Source organism: Urocampus carinirostris, chromosome 8 (assembly GCF_059441175.1).
Source record: "Urocampus carinirostris isolate Australia breed hairy pipefish chromosome 8, RoL_Ucar_1.0, whole genome shotgun sequence".
In the NCBI taxonomy this organism is placed as follows: domain Eukaryota; kingdom Metazoa; phylum Chordata; class Actinopteri; order Syngnathiformes; family Syngnathidae; genus Urocampus; species Urocampus carinirostris.
In genome coordinates, this window is record NC_142356.1 from 15,901,148 (window position 1) to 15,918,390 (window position 17,243).

General features: G+C 39.6%; 1 protein-coding gene across 3 annotated transcripts in view; it reads left to right on the forward strand.

The window, feature by feature from the left end:
* The window catches only part of pkn1a (protein kinase N1a), a 49,605-nt gene extending 33,426 nt beyond the window's left edge, over nt 1–16,179 (forward strand). For 2 of the 3 annotated variants that reach the window (XM_088341732.1, XM_088341731.1), the window contains exons 12-23: nt 803–938; nt 1,120–1,204; nt 6,338–6,417; nt 7,949–8,024; nt 8,093–8,184; nt 8,268–8,444; nt 8,955–9,017; nt 11,966–12,042; nt 12,875–13,017; nt 13,125–13,232; nt 13,314–13,394; nt 15,376–16,179. In XM_088341732.1, coding sequence (XP_088197858.1) covers nt 803–938; nt 1,120–1,204; nt 6,338–6,417; nt 7,949–8,024; nt 8,093–8,184; nt 8,268–8,444; nt 8,955–9,017; nt 11,966–12,042; nt 12,875–13,017; nt 13,125–13,232; nt 13,314–13,394; nt 15,376–15,579 — 1,322 coding nt within the window. In that variant the 3' untranslated portion in view covers nt 15,580–16,179. The remainder of the gene's footprint in view (nt 1–802; nt 939–1,119; nt 1,205–6,337; nt 6,418–7,948; nt 8,025–8,092; nt 8,185–8,267; nt 8,445–8,954; nt 9,018–11,965; nt 12,043–12,874; nt 13,018–13,124; nt 13,233–13,313; nt 13,395–15,375) is intronic. The other variant, XM_088341733.1, reaches the window with a different exon arrangement.
* The last annotated feature ends 1,064 nt before the right edge of the window (nt 16,180–17,243 follow it).

Below are 17,243 nucleotides of genomic sequence, written 5' to 3' on the forward strand. Positions count from 1 at the left end.
TACATTTTCTAACTACAACCACCGTTGTTCATTTTCATTTACTAAAGAAATATTGTACTGCATGTGTTAATGCCACGTTTACATATTCACACGTTTTAGGTACGCAAATAGCAAAAGGTCCAATACAAAAGTTGTACTAATGATTCAGTTTTTATTTATCCTTTGATTTTGTTTTTTCAAACAGGAAAGTTGTATTTTGGGGTTTGATGTTTTCTAGTTTGCAGTTTACCTTTAGACCAGGTCCTTTTGGGCACTATTTCTAAAAAATTTTATAAATACAAATTACAATATCAGAAACAAAATGTCAAATGAAGGATACCATTGGTCATTACTTCAGAATATCTATCAAAAAATTGTTAGGTTTGGTAAAGCTGACTTTGGACTTGATTACATATATATAAATTAATAAAAATGAATGAAATGAAAGATCATCAATTGAATACATTTAGTTGGCTCTTGACATTAAATGAATGAACTAATGACAAAAAAATATAATTTTATTTAAATTCAGCAACAGTCCTTGATGACGTCTCCTCACAATGACAGGGCATTGATAAACTTTTGTAATAGCTGAAAAATAAGGTCTTCGTTATGCTGAACAAAACCTTATACGTTTTTAAATTAAAAATGCCACACACTCCACACATGCGTGTGCACCCCACACAATAAAACAATCCCAATACAAACAATGACACCATACAATACATTCACAATAGTCTTATTTTTGGAACTTCAATGAATGATATCATGATGGTTGGGTGGTGCATTTCTTTCAAGCTGTTGGCTTTGTTTCGATTTCCAGGCAAGGCTTTCCTGCGAGCCCGGCAAATGAACGTTGACATCGGGACTTGGGTGCGGCTCCTCCGAAACGCCATCCCCACCGCCAACAACTCGGGAACCTACAGTCCCAGCGCGAACAACCTGCCGCTTAATTCCGGGTGAGAACCCCCGGCACCGGTTGTCGCTCGACCCTTCGTGCCCATCGCCAACCCTTTTTTTGTTGAAAGCGCACCCACCCTCACGTCTAATCTTCCTTTCATGTTTATCCCCTCTGTTCATTTGTGCCGTCTCCTGCCGCTGCTGTCGCTTTCCCTCTGGTGTTTTGTGGGGCGTTCTCAGAGAGATCTCCGTGGAAAAGCTAAGTCTGGATAGCGACTCGCCGATAAGGGGCGATTACAAGCGAGACGGCGAATTGCAAACACCGGTGAGATGGAAAGACAGACACAGACATGGGGTTGTCCGGGGGTGTGTTTGAAAGTGTGTTGTAGTAAGGTCCACATGTTTTGAGTCATGGTAATAGGGGCTAATTTAAATCTTCTTATTATTAAGAGATTATTAAACAGTTCAAAATTCGCATTGTAATTCAATTATGTATTGTAGTTATTTTATTTAGCGAGGGAAGTGTTAGTAAACATTCAACTTCTCTGCTCTTGACTTCACCATTTATTTATCCAGTATAATGTTATAATTCAGTTTCAAAACCATTTTATTGTAGGCATAGGTTTTATTCAGAATCGGGACTGTGTTGTTTTGATGAGTAGATGGGGTGGCACGGCAGATGGGTAGTAGCGCGCAGGCCCAAACTGCGGCGGTCCAGGGTTCAATTCCAGCCTTCCCTTGCAGACTTTGCCTGTGTGGGTTTCCTCCAGGGCAGCACGGCAGCGCAGTGGTTAGAGCTTGTGCGGCACAGTTCTGAGGTCATGAGATCGAACCGCATGTGTGGAGTTTGCATGTTCTCCCCGTGCTTGCGTGGGTTTCCTCCGGGCTCTCCGGTTTCCTCCCACATTCCAAAATATGCATGTCAGGAAAATTGGCCGGTCCAAATTGTCCCTAGGTGTGAATGAGTGAGCGAATTGTCTGTCTCTGTGTCCCCTGTAACTGGCTGGCAACCAGTTCAGGGTGTCCCCTGCCCACTGCCCGAAGATAGCTGGGATGGGCTCCAGCTCCCCCGCAACTCTACAGAGGATAAGCGTTGCAGATAATGGAACGGATGGGTTTCCTCCGGGCACCCCGGTTTCCTGCCACATTCCACAAACACGTATGACAGGTTAATTGGCTGTTACAAAATTGTCTTTAGCTGTGAATGATTGAGTGCATTGTCGGTCCCTGTGTGCCCTGCGACTGGCTGGAAACCAGTTCAGGATGTCCCATGCCCACTGCCCGAAGATGGCTAGGATGGGCTCCAGCACCACCGTGACCCTACTGAGGATAAGCGGTGCAGATAATGGATGGGTGGACTTTTCAAAATTAGTAGATACTATACCTTGGCCTATTACTGTACACCCCACATTGATGGTTGCAATTTCCCATATTAAGAAAATAATAAACCTTATAAACCGAACACAGCACCTATTTCCGCAAGACAGATTATGTAGAATTTCGTGATAATATTAGCAATCTACAAGGAAGTAGTTGTCTGCTACTAGTGACCAAGATGATCCAGATTAGAGCCAAAATGGACAAGACGAGCCTTATTCAAAAATATTTTCCACATATAAACTTTTTTTATACGGCGTACACAATTTGAAGTCATTAAAAAAGTATAAAAACGTATAAGTTGACACATATAAGTATGTGCTTGAAAGTATAATTGTATTATCAATATTATTATTCTTATTATTATTATTATTATTACTATTATAAGTATATGAAAGACCACTATATAAAAAACTAAAAATAATTAAAGATTTGGACTGTTGTAGCCACTACAGAAACACAATTATTCATGATTTATTTTCAAGTCAGATGTTGTTACTCCACTGGTAGATAAAATTTCTACTTGTTTTTTTTTTCAATTTGTATTTTACTTTTGTAGTTCAATTATATTTCCTAAAAGAAGTAATTCACTATTCAAACATAATTTTAAAACACGTTTTTTACCCAAAATGTATTTTTATTAAAACAACAAGACTAAAACTTAATTAAATTAAGTAAAATTATTTACTATAATGAACATTTTTCACAGAATACTTTTCTAATTGACCCGATGCCAGCAATATGAATATTTTCATTACAACTGTTAGGATTTAATAATCACTTAAAACTAAAACCTCCTCATCTTAAAACTATAAAAACCTCAAATCAGAACTATGTTTTGGGGGAAAAAGTTATCTCGATGTATTGCGAATGTGCAAATCAAACATTTTAAAAGTTGTAGCGGTTCCTGGATCAAGGTTGCAAAGCTTGGTGTTGGAATTGGTGAGGACATGACACATTTATTTAAGTGATGATACAATACCGGTGGAGACAAAACAATTATTGCATGATGAGCCTCTTTTGAGATGGTGCTGGTGGTATTATACAATGTTAAGTGTCCCACAATATTACCACTGTTCTTCAAAACATTTTCACATAAATATCATAAAGCGACCTCCAGTGGCTACAATGAGCACCCACAGTATTCAGTTTCCAATTCTCCAGACTTATGGTGCACACAAACACCCCAAATTGGCCAGAAATGTGGATGCGCGCTTTATAATCTGATGCACCTAATATGTGGACAAAATTGGAAATGCATTACCTTATTTGTGATATCATTGATTAGTCAATTAATTTAATCTCTGACCCTAATGAAATGTGAATTTCCCTTCGGGGATGAACAAAGTATCTATCTATCTATCTATCTATCTATCTAATTGCATATCAAATTCAGCAAAAGTGCTCGAATCGGATAGCAATGGAAAGATCACTGTTTCCTAACTACCAAGTCGCTAAGGATATGGAAATATGGATGGTAGTTTACAATTGCATAATATTGAATGCAATCAAACCCAAATTGTGGCGGGGTTTGGGGGATGATTCATGTCTAGTAGACGACTAGGGATACTAACATGAAAAGGCATTGGGTCTTCTCATCATTACAGTATTTTTAGTCACGGTGCCATATACAGGACTGTCTCAGAAAATTAGAATATTGTGACAAAGTTCTTTATTTTCTGTAATGCAATTAAAAAAACAAAAATGTCATACATTCTGGATTCATTACACATCAACTGAACTATTTCAAGCCTTTTATTATTTTAATATTGCTGAATTTGGCTTACAGCTGAAAAAAACTCAAAAATCCTATCTCAAAATATTAGAATACTTCCTCAGACCAAGTAAAAAAATAATTTTATAACAGCAAAACTAAATCAAACATTTGAAAATGTCCATTGATGCACTCAGTACTTGGTTGGGAATCCTTTTGCACGGATTACTGCATCATTTCGGCGTGGCATGGAGGCAATCAGCCTGTGGCATTGCTGAGGTGTTATTGATGCCCAGGATGCTTCGATAGCGGCCTTCAGCTCATTTGCATTTGTAGGTCTGGTGTCTTTCATCTTCTTCTTAACTATACCCCACAAATTCTCGATGGGGTTCAGGTCAGGGGAATTAGCAGGCCAATCAAGGACCGTGATGCCATGGTCATTGCACCAGTTACTGGTGGTCTTGGCACTGTGGGCAGGTGCCAGATCATGCTGGAAAATGAAATCCTCATCTCCATATAGCTTTTCAGCAGATGGAAGCATGTAGTGCTCTAAAATCTCTTGGTACACAGTTGCATTTACTCTGGACTTGATGAAACACAGTGGACCAACACCAGCAGCTGACATGGCTCCCCAAACCATTGCTGACTGTGGGAATTTCACACTGGATTTCAAGCAACTTGGATTTTGCTCCTCTCCAGCCTTTCTCCAGACTCTGGCGCCTTGACTTCCAAATGAAATGCAAAACTTGCTTTCGTCTGAAAAGAGGACTTTGGACCACTCTGCAACTGTCCAGTGCTTCTTCTCCATAGCCCAAGTCAGACGCTTCTTCCGTTGTCTTGAGTTCAGAAGTGGCTTGACCATGGGAATACGGCTATTGTAGCCCATTTCCCGGACACGTCTGTGAACTGTGGCTTTTGATACCTGGACTCCAGCTTCAGCCCACTGTCTTTGAAGCTCCCCCAAATTCTGGAAGCGGCTCTTCTTCACAATTTTGTTAAGGCTGCGGTCATCTCTCTTGGTTGTGCAGCGTTTCCGGCCACATTTTTCCCTTCCAACAGACTTTTTGTGGATATGCTTTAAAACTGCACTCTGTGAACAGCCTGCTCTTTGAGAAATTTCTTTTTGTGTCTTACCCTCCTGATGGAGGGTATCAATGATGGTCCTCTGGACAGCAGTCAGATCAGCAGTCTTCCCCATACTTGTGATTTAGTTTACTGAACCAAGCTGAGTGTTTTTAAGGCTCAGGAAACCCTCGCAAGGTGTTTCGAGTTAATTAGATGATTCAGGTGATTAGTTGAATAGCCTACTTGTATACTTTTTCATGATATTCTAATATTTTGAGATAGGATTTTTGAGTTTTCTTAAGCTGTAAGCCAAATTCAGCAATATTAAAATAATAAAAGGCTTGAAATAGTTCAGTTGATGTGTAATGAATCCAGAATGTATGACATTTTTGTTTTTTTAATTGCATTACAGAAAATAAAGAACTTTATCACAATATTCTAATTTTCTGAGACAGTCCTGTATGTTAGAGCAGAAAGAATGTTGTTTCACTTTTTATTTGTTCAAACTAAGCATTGGAAGTGATGCCCGTTTTGAATATGTGCGGCGATGTGTTTACATATTTCGGGACTACCAAATTACTTCCCACAACGCCGTTCTCTTCATTCATTCCAGAACAACTTGATTACTTAAAACAACGCTCTTTTCATCATTTAGTTTAGTATCTCATGAGCTTGTTAAAGACTTTCCGAGTCGGCAGTACAACTGACCAGTTTTAATGTGAGACGATATTCTCGCGGCCCGGACCAATAAAGTCAACAGTTTGGTACCGTGACAAAAAAAGTGTGATGATGAGACCTATTGCCTTTTCATGTGTCATTTGTGTCCTTATTGGTCCAGTGAATAGGATCTGGCACACCCCACACCACTTTTATGGTTGCATTCCAATTGCATCCAATGTTATTCAGTTATGATCAGTGATTTATTCCAGCTGATGAATCAATGCACAAAAACAGAAGTTATTCATTTCTGGGAACCCTAGCCCTTGCAGTAGTTTTATTTCATGCACCCTAAAGCCCGGTGCACATTAGATATTTAAAAAAAAAATCACCAAAAACTATTTTTTGGTGTGCGCCTTATAATCGGGTGTGCTTTATAGTGTGGAAAATAGTGTAATAATGACCCAAAATCCTTCAATAGAACTTCGTGTGTGTGTGTGTGTGTGTGTGTGTGTGTGTGTGTGTGTGTGTGTGTGTGTGTGTGTGTGTGTGTGTGTGTGTGTGGCCTGCTACAACATCACGTTTTGTTGTCTTTTGATGTCATCCCCACACCTTCTCCTTCGTTCCTCTTGCGTTCCCTGCCAGGAACGGCCACCCATCATCGAGCCCTTTTCCCCGCCAGACTTCATCCCTGAGTGCCCCGCCCGAACCCCAAATGTCAGCAGGTACGCCCTTGCATGCTGGAACGTGTTCACAACTGGTTACTCCTTTTTTGGAATATTTGCACAAACTAGGGCTGGGCGATGCCGTCAAAAATAAAAACAATCTCGATTTTACAATCCGTTTGTTTTAATTAGTTTTAGACAAAGTAATAATTTCAACCCAATAAAAATTTGTTTGGGTAAAGTTTGATTGCAAAAAAGAGTTTAAAAAAGCTCAATACAGTAATCCTTAATATAGTATGATGATATATTATCATAATACTGTATATTTACAGACACAGTATCCAGCAATTGTAGTTGTTAAACGAGTGTTTGGGCCTGTAAAGAGAGTCTGCTCTTTGGTTTTAATTTGTAATTGAATATTTCAATTTAAAATAAGGTTAAAGAAGAAAGGTTTCTACTTCACGAATTTTGCCTAGCACGAGTTCTTTTTTAAATGTAACACTCGCGATAAACAAGGGTTCACTTTAACTGTTTTGGAATCACTTTTAACTCAAACTTAACAATAGCTTGTGCAAAAAGAATGGCATATAGCTTTTGCCTTAACCATAATTAAGTGTATAATATCGTAAATGTGTCTTTTTAAATCACCCTATATGAGCCAAAACCTTTAAATATCAGCACCCGTTTAGCGTGGGCAAAATTTGAAATACTTCCTTCGATTTCACAGCTTAGCAAATGTTTACATTCTCAGATTTCAACACATTTGCTACCATAGACAGCTTTAAACATCAAACATACATTTTAGCTAAAGTGCCATGGTCAGGACATCCCCAGAAGATTAGAATATTGTGTTAAAATTTATTTTATTTTACTTTATTATTTGTGTAGTAATTAAAAAACAAAATGTCTGGATTAATCTCAGATCAACCGAAATATTATATAATATAAGTTTTTTATTGTTATAATTTTGATATTGTGGTAAAAACTAAAATACCTCAAAATATTAGAATATCATGAAAAAGTATACTAGTAAACTGTAAGCCATAAGAAGAAATATTAAAACAATCAAAGTCTTGCAATATTCCAGTTAATTTCAAATGAATTGGGGAATCTATCTTGCATATATAATCAACTTATTTGGGAATTCGATTGCTGCTAAATGTTATTGCTCTACTTTTTATTGCACTATTATTATAACTGAGGCCAGTCTCTAAGCACAACGGTGTAAATATTTTTGCATGCTTTTTCTCTTATTTTTCTCTGTAAAGTCTTTATCACGTGTTTAACTTGGAGGGCCATGTCTAATCTCGTAGCATGTGATGTTTCACTACGTTGTTATCAATGACAATAAGGACAATTCAATAGAACTAGAGAAGTCAAATATCCGTTTAAGTTAGGCTGCCATGGACTGCTATTGACATCAAAGATCCAGGCTGGATGAAAATGATTTCAAATGCTGAATTAATCGGATTACTTGGACTTCTTTAGCACAATTTTCCAAAAAGCATTGCAACTATTAAAGCATTGTAATAAAGCAATCGTAGTATTTACATAAATCAGCATCTCATCAAACGTTTCATTGTGTCTCCAGTAGGCAGAAGAAAGGCCCTCTGTCCCTTCAGGACTTCAGGCTGATAGCTGTGTTGGGACGTGGCCATTTTGGGAAGGTCTGTAAACTTGCCGACCTCAGCCTCACTGATCATAATCCTTAGAAACCAAATCACGTTGTCTGCAGGTGCTATTGTCCGAGTACAAGAAGACAGGGACCATGTTTGCCATCAAAGCTCTTAAGAAAGGCGATATCATAGCGCGTGATGAGGTTGAAAGGTTCGTGTTAAATTCCACTGTATCTTGCATTGTAATTTGCCTGGTGACCCCGGAAATAAAGCAATGTTTCTTTCCTGATCCAGTTTGATGTGTGAGAAGCGCATCTTCGAGACGGTCAACATGTCACAGCACCCTTTCCTGGTCAACCTGTTTGCCTGCTTCCAGACTCCAGAGCACGTGTGTTTCGTCATGGAGTACACGGCGGGGGGTGACCTGATGATGCACATCCACACCGACGTCTTCACAGAGCCACGAGCCGTGTAAGTACTTTCAAATCTTTTGAAGGTATCTAGCAGCATGCCAAAACCAAAATAGAACAGCTACTTTGGGGACGCGGTAAAATATATGTAATAATAATTGTGGAATGCTCTTTCCCCTGAGATTCGATCTGCAACCTCAATGGAATTGTTTAAATCTATTTTTAAAACACACTTCTATTCTATAGCATATGAATAACCTATATTTTATGTTCACAATATCTGTGTATTATTTGATATTGCAACATCCATTGCAGCCTGGTCATCCGGAAAGGGGGATTACCTCATGTGCGGTCCCTTTTCATGGTTTCTTCATTTTCCTCATGTTGAGGTTTTTGAGTTTTTCCTTGCCCTCATGTTGGTTTCAAATCAGGGGATTGTGTAATAATGGTCTGTGCAATAACCTGTGCAGCCCTTTGAGACTCTTTGTGATTAAGGGCTATACAAATAAACATGACTTGACTGGACTTAAGTACATTAGAGGAAATAATACATCTTTTCTTGAATTTTCAGGTTTTATGCTGCCTGTGTGGTTCTTGGACTTCAGTTTTTGCATGACCATAAGATTGTGTACAGGTGAGTGCATGTTATAAAAACGACCAACGCTAAGTTGGAGTATATAGTCCAACTATGTTCTTTACAACCTAAATTAGTTTAAAATCAAATAGCGGCATGTTTTTTTTCCAAACTGGGATTTCATACTATGTGACTGAGCAGGAATGAGTAGAGTTGGCAGTTTTTTTGTAACACACTTGAACTCGGCATTGTAGCCTCGTGCCTAAACTTCACACAAATGATGCTTACAATTAAGAATTTGATCCATGCAGTTGGTATACTCTAAACCACGGGTCACCAATTGTTTTGAAGTTAATTGCTCAATTTTTTTGTCACTGATGAGCAGTGTTGGGAATGTTACTTTAAAAAAGTAATTAGTTCTAGTTACTCACTACTTCTTCCAGAGGGTAACTGAGTTAGTAACTGAGTTACTCTATAGTAAAAGTAACAAGTTACCAGGGTATGTATCTCTTTTCATTACTTTAAAAAAGTTGTTGTATGTTAATGAGTTTGAAATTTTCTGAGCAGTGTTTGAATCAGTGGAAGAGAAAACAGACAGGTTGTTGTGTTAGACAAACCTTATATTACCATTGATTACGTATTATTATGAATGAATTAAAAAGAGCAAAATTAACACTGAAAAACACAGAAGAACTACAATACAATTTTCTCATCTCATTATCTCATCTCATTAGCTGCAACCGCTTATCCTCAGTAGGGTCGCGGGGGTGCTGGAGCCCATCCCAGCAATCATCGGGCAGTGGGCAGGGGACACCCTGAACTGGTTGCCAGCCAATCGCAGGGTACACGGGGACAGACAACTCACTCGCTCATTCGCACCTGGGGACAATTTGGACCGGCCAATTCACTTGAAATGCATGTTTTTGGAATGTGGGAGGAAACCGGAGTGCCCGGAGGAAACCCACGCAAGCACGGGGAGGACGTACAAACTCCGCACAGGAAGTCTGGAGCTGGATTTGAACCCACGCAGGAGGTTCCCAAGACAAGAACTGTGCCGCACATGCGCTAACCACTGCGCCACCGTGCTGCCCACAATACAATTTTAACCTTTTTTATACTCAACAAATTAAAAGTCAACTGCACAGAATTCCTGAAAAAAAAATCATTTTGACCAATCACAAGCGAAAAATAGCGTCTCGAAGGTAACTGGCTCTCGATTGTTAGGTAGCCTGCTAGCACTTCCAAGTGCCGGCACTTAAAGCCGTTTTGTTACCGAACGACATGAGTCCGTTCCCGCCGCGTTCACCAATACGCCTTTTCTTTCAGCACTGTAGTCAATACTCTATTCATAATAGTTATCTAACCATAGAGTAGTCTCTATTTTGAATGGTTATTTGATCTGGAAATATGTGACATAAACAACTCGGAGGACAGCGGAAAATTGCTGTATTCAAAGTAACGCACCGCTTTTGACCATCAGTCAGCGTTGTGACGTCAGAAAAAGTAATTTGTTAGATTACCCTGTTACTAAAAAAATTATGTCCTTACTTAACAGTGTTATCTATAACTGCGTTATTCCCAACACTGCTGATAAGTGCATAGGGCTCTCAGTTTGATATGCTTTTCTAAAATAAAATAATAATAATGTTATTGCTATGTTTTTACTATTATTTTACTCTTATAGCAAAGTTTTTATTACAGTTTTTTTGAGTAATAGAAGTAAGGCTAAAATAAGCTCAGTCAACCTCTCAAGCATATTCCTTGTGTAAGGGCACTCACTGAGTCATATCCATTTTAAAAAAATTGATGAATTGATCAATTCATTCCAGTTAGAATTGATATTTTCTAGAAAATCACAATTACCCATCACTGGTGAGACATTTTTAGAACTTGTCCTTGGGCTACTCAAGATTTCTTAGATGTATGACTCGTTAAAAACTAAAACAAACACAAAAAATATCTCAGTTTACTAATACAATATTTAATTAATTGTATTGATCTTGCTTACTCCTTTATCAGGTACATCTCATCTCATCTCATCAGCCGTACCGCTTATCCTCATTAGGGTCGCGGGGGGGGCTGGAGCCCATCCCAGCCATCTCCGGGCAGTGGGCAGGGGACACCCTGAACTGGTTGCCAGCCAATTGCAGGGCACATGTGCTTTGAATTCATGACATTTTTTTATTCTAAAGTTTGTAATTGTTAAAATAAATATTCAATTGCGTTGAAACGCGTCATCTTCCTTTTTTATAATCCTATTCAGGAGGTGGCTACTTTGTAACTTCCTGCCTACTGTAAATTATATTTACGTTTCCCAAGACTCAAATAACGACCAATCATAGTATGCCTTTTTTTTAAGCTGAGCGTAGATTGTTTTTTACCTGAGGTTTGACTAAATTATGAAATCATCTTCACAGTGAGGATCAAAATGACCACCCCCTGATATGGATAGAACGGGTGAATTTTGCTGCTGGGTTGACCTCGCTTGGATTTTTTCTTTAATATATAATAGCATATTGTTGAGGCAGCACAGCGGCGCAGTGGTTGACGCGTGTGCGGCACAGTTCTGAGGTCATGAGATCGAACCTCCTGTGTGGAGTTTGCATGTTCTCCCCGTGCTTGCGTGGGCTTCCTCCGGGCGCTCCGGTTTCCGCCCACATTCCAAAAATATGCATGTCAGGTTAATTGGCTGGTTTAAATTGTCCCTAGGTGTGAATGAGCGAGTGAATTGTCTGTCCATGTGTGCCCTGCGACTGGCTGGCAACCAGTTCAGGGTGTCCCCTGCCCACTGCCCGGAGATAGCTGGAATGGGCTCCAGCACCCCCGCGACCCTACTGAGGTGCAGATAATGGATGGATGGATGGATTAATTGTTGAATAAACATACATCTCCGCCAACAACATAGAAAAAGTAACAAAAGAGTGAAGTTTGGTGTCGATTCCCAGATACAGAGAATTGGAAAAGAACCGGTTCAAAATCTACCCGTACTAAGTTTCATTCTTTTACAGAGATTTGAAGCTGGACAACCTTCTGCTGGACACAGACGGCTACGTGAAGATCGCTGACTTTGGCCTGTGTAAAGAAGGTGAATATTGATTAGATCCAGATAGAAGGGGAGCGGCGTCGGATCCAGTCGATCCAGTCCCCGTAGTCCTTGACTGTGTTGTAAACGGTCTTTTTGTTCTTAAGACTGTTTTTTTAGTTCTTGGTAGCATGAAAGTAGTTTATCAAAAAAAAGGATGAGCAGTTCCTTCGGAGGTTTGATTTACCGAACATTTTGGGCATAAATGACGATGGCTGTAAATAATTAGACCAAAATGGCTGACTATAATTCTTGAATTAATGGGCGGTCCATGAGTATTTTCGACAAGGTTAACCATTAAAGGGATCCTACAGTTGAAAGGAGCAGTGTCCTCGTGAGAGATGGCCTGTCACCTCAGGTATTAGTCTTGCTCAAGCCGCTTAACCTTTGCCTGAGCTGAGCTCTTATATTTTGTTAACAGGGATAAGACCTGGAGTTTGTTTCACGTGATCATCTTACCCCATACCGGCATTCAGTAATGTGCCTGTTTACATCTGTGTCCCTTTGTTATGTTAGAAAGCCCTTTCCCTGACTGTGTCTAAGTTGTTTATAATCAAGACGGGGAGCTGCTCACATCTCCTCATAAACTGAAATAAATGTTTCCTGTGTCTCATTGTGTGTTATACCTAAAGAAGTAGGGTGATGGTCCAAAAAATATTCTCAAGTCCACTTCTACCTATGAAATAAAACAGAACTTAGTTACACACTTGCAACTAAATAATTAAAGAACTTATAAATGACTGAAATAGTTAATGGGTTATAAATTAGGAAATTTTACAATCATGACTATATATCTAGAGTGACATCTTACAACAAATCTTCTCCTGACATGTAGGTATGGGCTACGGGGACCGCACCAGCACTTTCTGCGGGACACCAGAGTTTTTGGCGCCCGAGGTCCTGACAGACACGTCCTATACCAGGGCAGTGGATTGGTGGGGGTTAGGGGTCTTAATCTATGAGATGTTGGTGGGAGAGGTAAGAACTGCTATTTGCATCATAAAACACAAGACAAAATAAGACTGTTTTGCTAAATCTTCACCACGTCACGTCGTGATTATAACCTAATCATTGCATGCTTGCAGTCTCCATTCCCCGGGGACGATGAAGAGGAGGTGTTCGACAGCATCGTAAATGACGAGGTCCGCTACCCGCGTTTCCTCTCAACCGAAGCCATCGGTATCATGAGACGGGTGAGATTATACCCAAACGCTCAAATACATAAAACACACTCAAATTAGTGACACATTTTTTGTGTATGTGAACACAAACAGCTGCTCAGAAGAAACCCAGAAAGACGACTGGGCTCCGGCGAGAAGGATGCGGAGGAAGTGAAGAAGCAGCCTTTCTTCAGGGTAAGAAGTTTCACTTACAAAAATTGAACATGAAATAGTTCGAAAATAATCGGGTCTTTGCAGCAGTCATAAAAATAACACTCTTCTAAAAACAGGACAAATTACAACGGACTAAATTTGATAAACAAGAGTCCAAATAAAGCAAAAACTGTTCAATTGGAATCGCAATAGCCTATAAAGTCTCACAGTTAAAATTGTACAACCAAAACTGCCCGAATGAACCATTATTTTAATGACATTTCGTGACACATTAGCATTTTCAGTGATTATTTCTGTTTGGGACAAAACCTCTAAGTCTGACCTTTCAAAAGAAACCAAAACTGTTCATATTCTCCTAATAGTTTAAGAACAGCATTCAAGTTACTTTGGGTAGTCTGGAATTTTAGGCGAATTTTACTGGAACATTACGGGATTAAACCCACAAAATGGGTGGACATGTTATTGAGGCTTTAATTACCTTCCCCATGGGGGTTGCGTTCCAAAAAGGTCCCTCAATAGTCAAAACCCGCAGAGTAGAAGCCTTTATTTGTTTATTAAATTCTCTATTATACCTTGAACACAAAGAACAAATCCAATTTACAAGTATTTGTTAAATAAAAAGTACTGTACTTTGTAAAAATAATTAAAATCAAAATAACCTCTGTAGTGTCAAATTATAATTTTAAGAATAAACCAAAAAGTTGAAAGAGCTGTATTGGACCACAAAACAAACAATTGGATAAGACTGGAACCGCAAAAAATTAAAAGGCTTATATAAACCTGATAAGGAAGGAAACACATACTATATCTTGTTCTCCTACAGCAGCGCTTCTCAAGTATTTTTGTCACGCCTCCCCTTAGAAGAAGAAATCCTCTCATGCACCCCCCCTTTTTTTTTTAAGTGATCACCTATTATTGGTGGGGAAGAAACAAAGATGGCGCTATCTCAGTGGTAACATGTCACCTCCGTCCATACCAAATCCGCGCCTTCCAGCACATTTTCGCTGAATAAAAACTGAAATGTCTTATCAGTGTAATTGGATTATGAATGTCTTCAGCGACAGCGTAATTAATTTGGCTTTGTGCTGTCTGCTGCCAACATTTTTAACATACCAAGAACACCAGTCTTTGCTTGTCTCCCTCGAAGGTTGCTGTGAAGTGCTACGGGTGGAGACTTTTCTTTGGTTCTTTACTCCATTTCTCTTTGCATGTATTCGCGTCTGTGTTTAATACTCAATGCTTATCCTCTGTGTGCTTAATGGACTGCGTGGAGACCAGATGGAAACAAAACACTACCACAGAGAACGCCACTGGCCCCTAGTATAGTGGACGTTCAATTGCACTTTATTCTGGTAAAGTTAAAAAAAAAAGGTCCCCAAAGTCAAATGCAGCCGCGCCTTCGTTGACGGAGGTTCGCTGCCAGCCCCAGCCCGCCATACTATTTGAAAACCACTGTCATACAATAATCATATATTTTTCCAATTTCGTTGTCACAATATGTTAACCCATTTTGTAACAATGACAATAAAGGTATATTCTATTCTATTCATAATCAAACATTTTTAAAACGTGCCAGGGAGCCAACTGTGGGGTGCAAAAGAACTGAATGTGGCCCAGAGCAAGTTTAGCGGGTTGAGAAGTCCAACTTTGTTAGCGATAGAAAGCATCCTCCTTTTGCTGCCTTTTGATGCTTTTGTCGGTCAGAGTGTTTTGTTGACATGGCTTTTAGAGAAACTTGGAGTTGAAAAAGATTTGAGCGTACATAATGTAGATTTGTCAAGCTGTTATACGTATGTGTAAAAGAGGCGGAGCGATAACAATGCAGAGCAGAATGCACGATAAAAATCTGAGACCAAGAGAAACCGGGACAAGTAAACCTCTATACAGCAAGGAATTACTGCACAGTGCATTGAAACCATGTGCCAATAAAGCGCATCAACATTTTACTTTATGTCTTCATAATTTCTGTTTTTTTTTTTGCTTGTCTACCCGTTTCTCTCAGAACATGGACTGGGAGTTACTGCTGCAGAGGAAGGTGCCCCCACCTTTCGTCCCCTCCGTAGGAGATAAGGAAGACGTCAGCAACTTTGACGAGGAGTTCACCACGGAGAGACCTGCTCTCACGCCCCCGAGGGAGCCCCGCGTCCTCACCCGGAAGGACCAAGACAGCTTCCTGGACTTTGACTACGTCTCGGACATCTGCTAGTGGTGCTGGAGATATTACTCGGTGGCACCGACTCCCTCCCGTATGATTGTTTCATTAAAACACTGTGAAAGAATGTGGTTAGCACTGAAGTTCAGTTTTCCACGTCTGTAGGCTGTTCTAGGCTGAAGGAAATTCTCAGCGGGATGAAGTACTTAACCGTCGACTCGCTGCCTCCCGTTTTAGATGCCTTACATTTGTACTCGTGTCAGACACATGGACCAGCTGAGTTTTTATGTTGTGAAATCTTTGTATACAATAGAGCAGCCGGAAGAGTGATGAGATGAGCTTTACGCGTACTCTCCACTGTTTCTTTCGTTTTTTTTAAATCCGAAATGATGACCTCCTGTCGAGAGTGAATTGAGTGATGGAGAATGGTCAATGTGGCAGGATTTTGATCACAAGGGGTAAACGACCACTGTCTTGATGTCAACGTGTCTCCTTATTTATGCTGTACGGATTTTCACACCTAACCGCTGCGTTTGTCGCAAATGGACTTCAGGCATTTGCAATAATACCCTGAAGTTTGTTTTCTGGTTGGATTTGTTTGGGGTATGATGATTGCAATAAAACATCCGAGTGCAGTCAGCGCACACTCATAAAGCCTCTTAGTAGTTGTCATTAAATAAATGCATATAGCGGTGCCATGAGCATACCTACCAACTGGGGGCTGCACGATTAACCAAAATCTTATTGATATTACGAAGTGATGTTGTGCGATTGTGTCATCGCAAGACACTGCGGTTTTATCCTTGTGTGAGCAGACTGCAACCATAACAAAGTTTCCCAGAAGAGGGCGCTGTTTACATAGGGTTAAAGGATGTCAAAATGATTATAAGCTGCACCTGATTATAAGCCGCACCCAGTACATTTTTAAAGGAAAACCCATTTTGTACATACATGATCGCATCCGTTTATAAGCAGCATGTGCCCACATTGAACATGAGATATTTACAAAGAAAGACTACACAAAAATAGTTTTAATAACATACGGTACCTTAACCCCTAACGTTCCGATGGCTTACTGGTTGACCCCCGGCCTTTTGATAAACAAATACTATCTGTAAGATGCCACATATCATTGGAAAGTGTAAACGATTGGGATTCAAGAAATGATGAGCATTTTAAAATATACTCATCAGAGAAACACCACAATCAGTCTGGAACAAGATACTCAAAAACTATAAAGCCAGCATAACTCCTGTCCCCTGGGCCGTCTTCAACTTCTTTGAATGGCTGCAAAAATGGCTTCGTTACATCAAGGACAATCCATAGAATTCAACTGTGTAAAATATTTACCGTACTCCAAAACACGATAATGACAACAGATGAATAGGAATCTGCCTAAAACATTTCTGCTTTGTTGGACGTTTGTTTCGCCACATTAATTCCAGTTACAAATAAAGCCAATATGATTGTTTGCACTCCACTTTCGATTGACACCTTTTCCATGATGAGGGTCTGTCCATGCTTGTTTTATTCATGCACAAAGTTACATTAAACTTGTGTCTTCCTAGACACATACAGTGGCTTGCAAAACTATTTGGCCCCCTTGAACTTTGTGACCTTTTGCCATATTTCAGACTTCAAACATAAATACTGAATATAAAACTGTAATTTCTTGTGAAGAATCAACGATAAGTGGGACACAATCATGAAGTGGAACA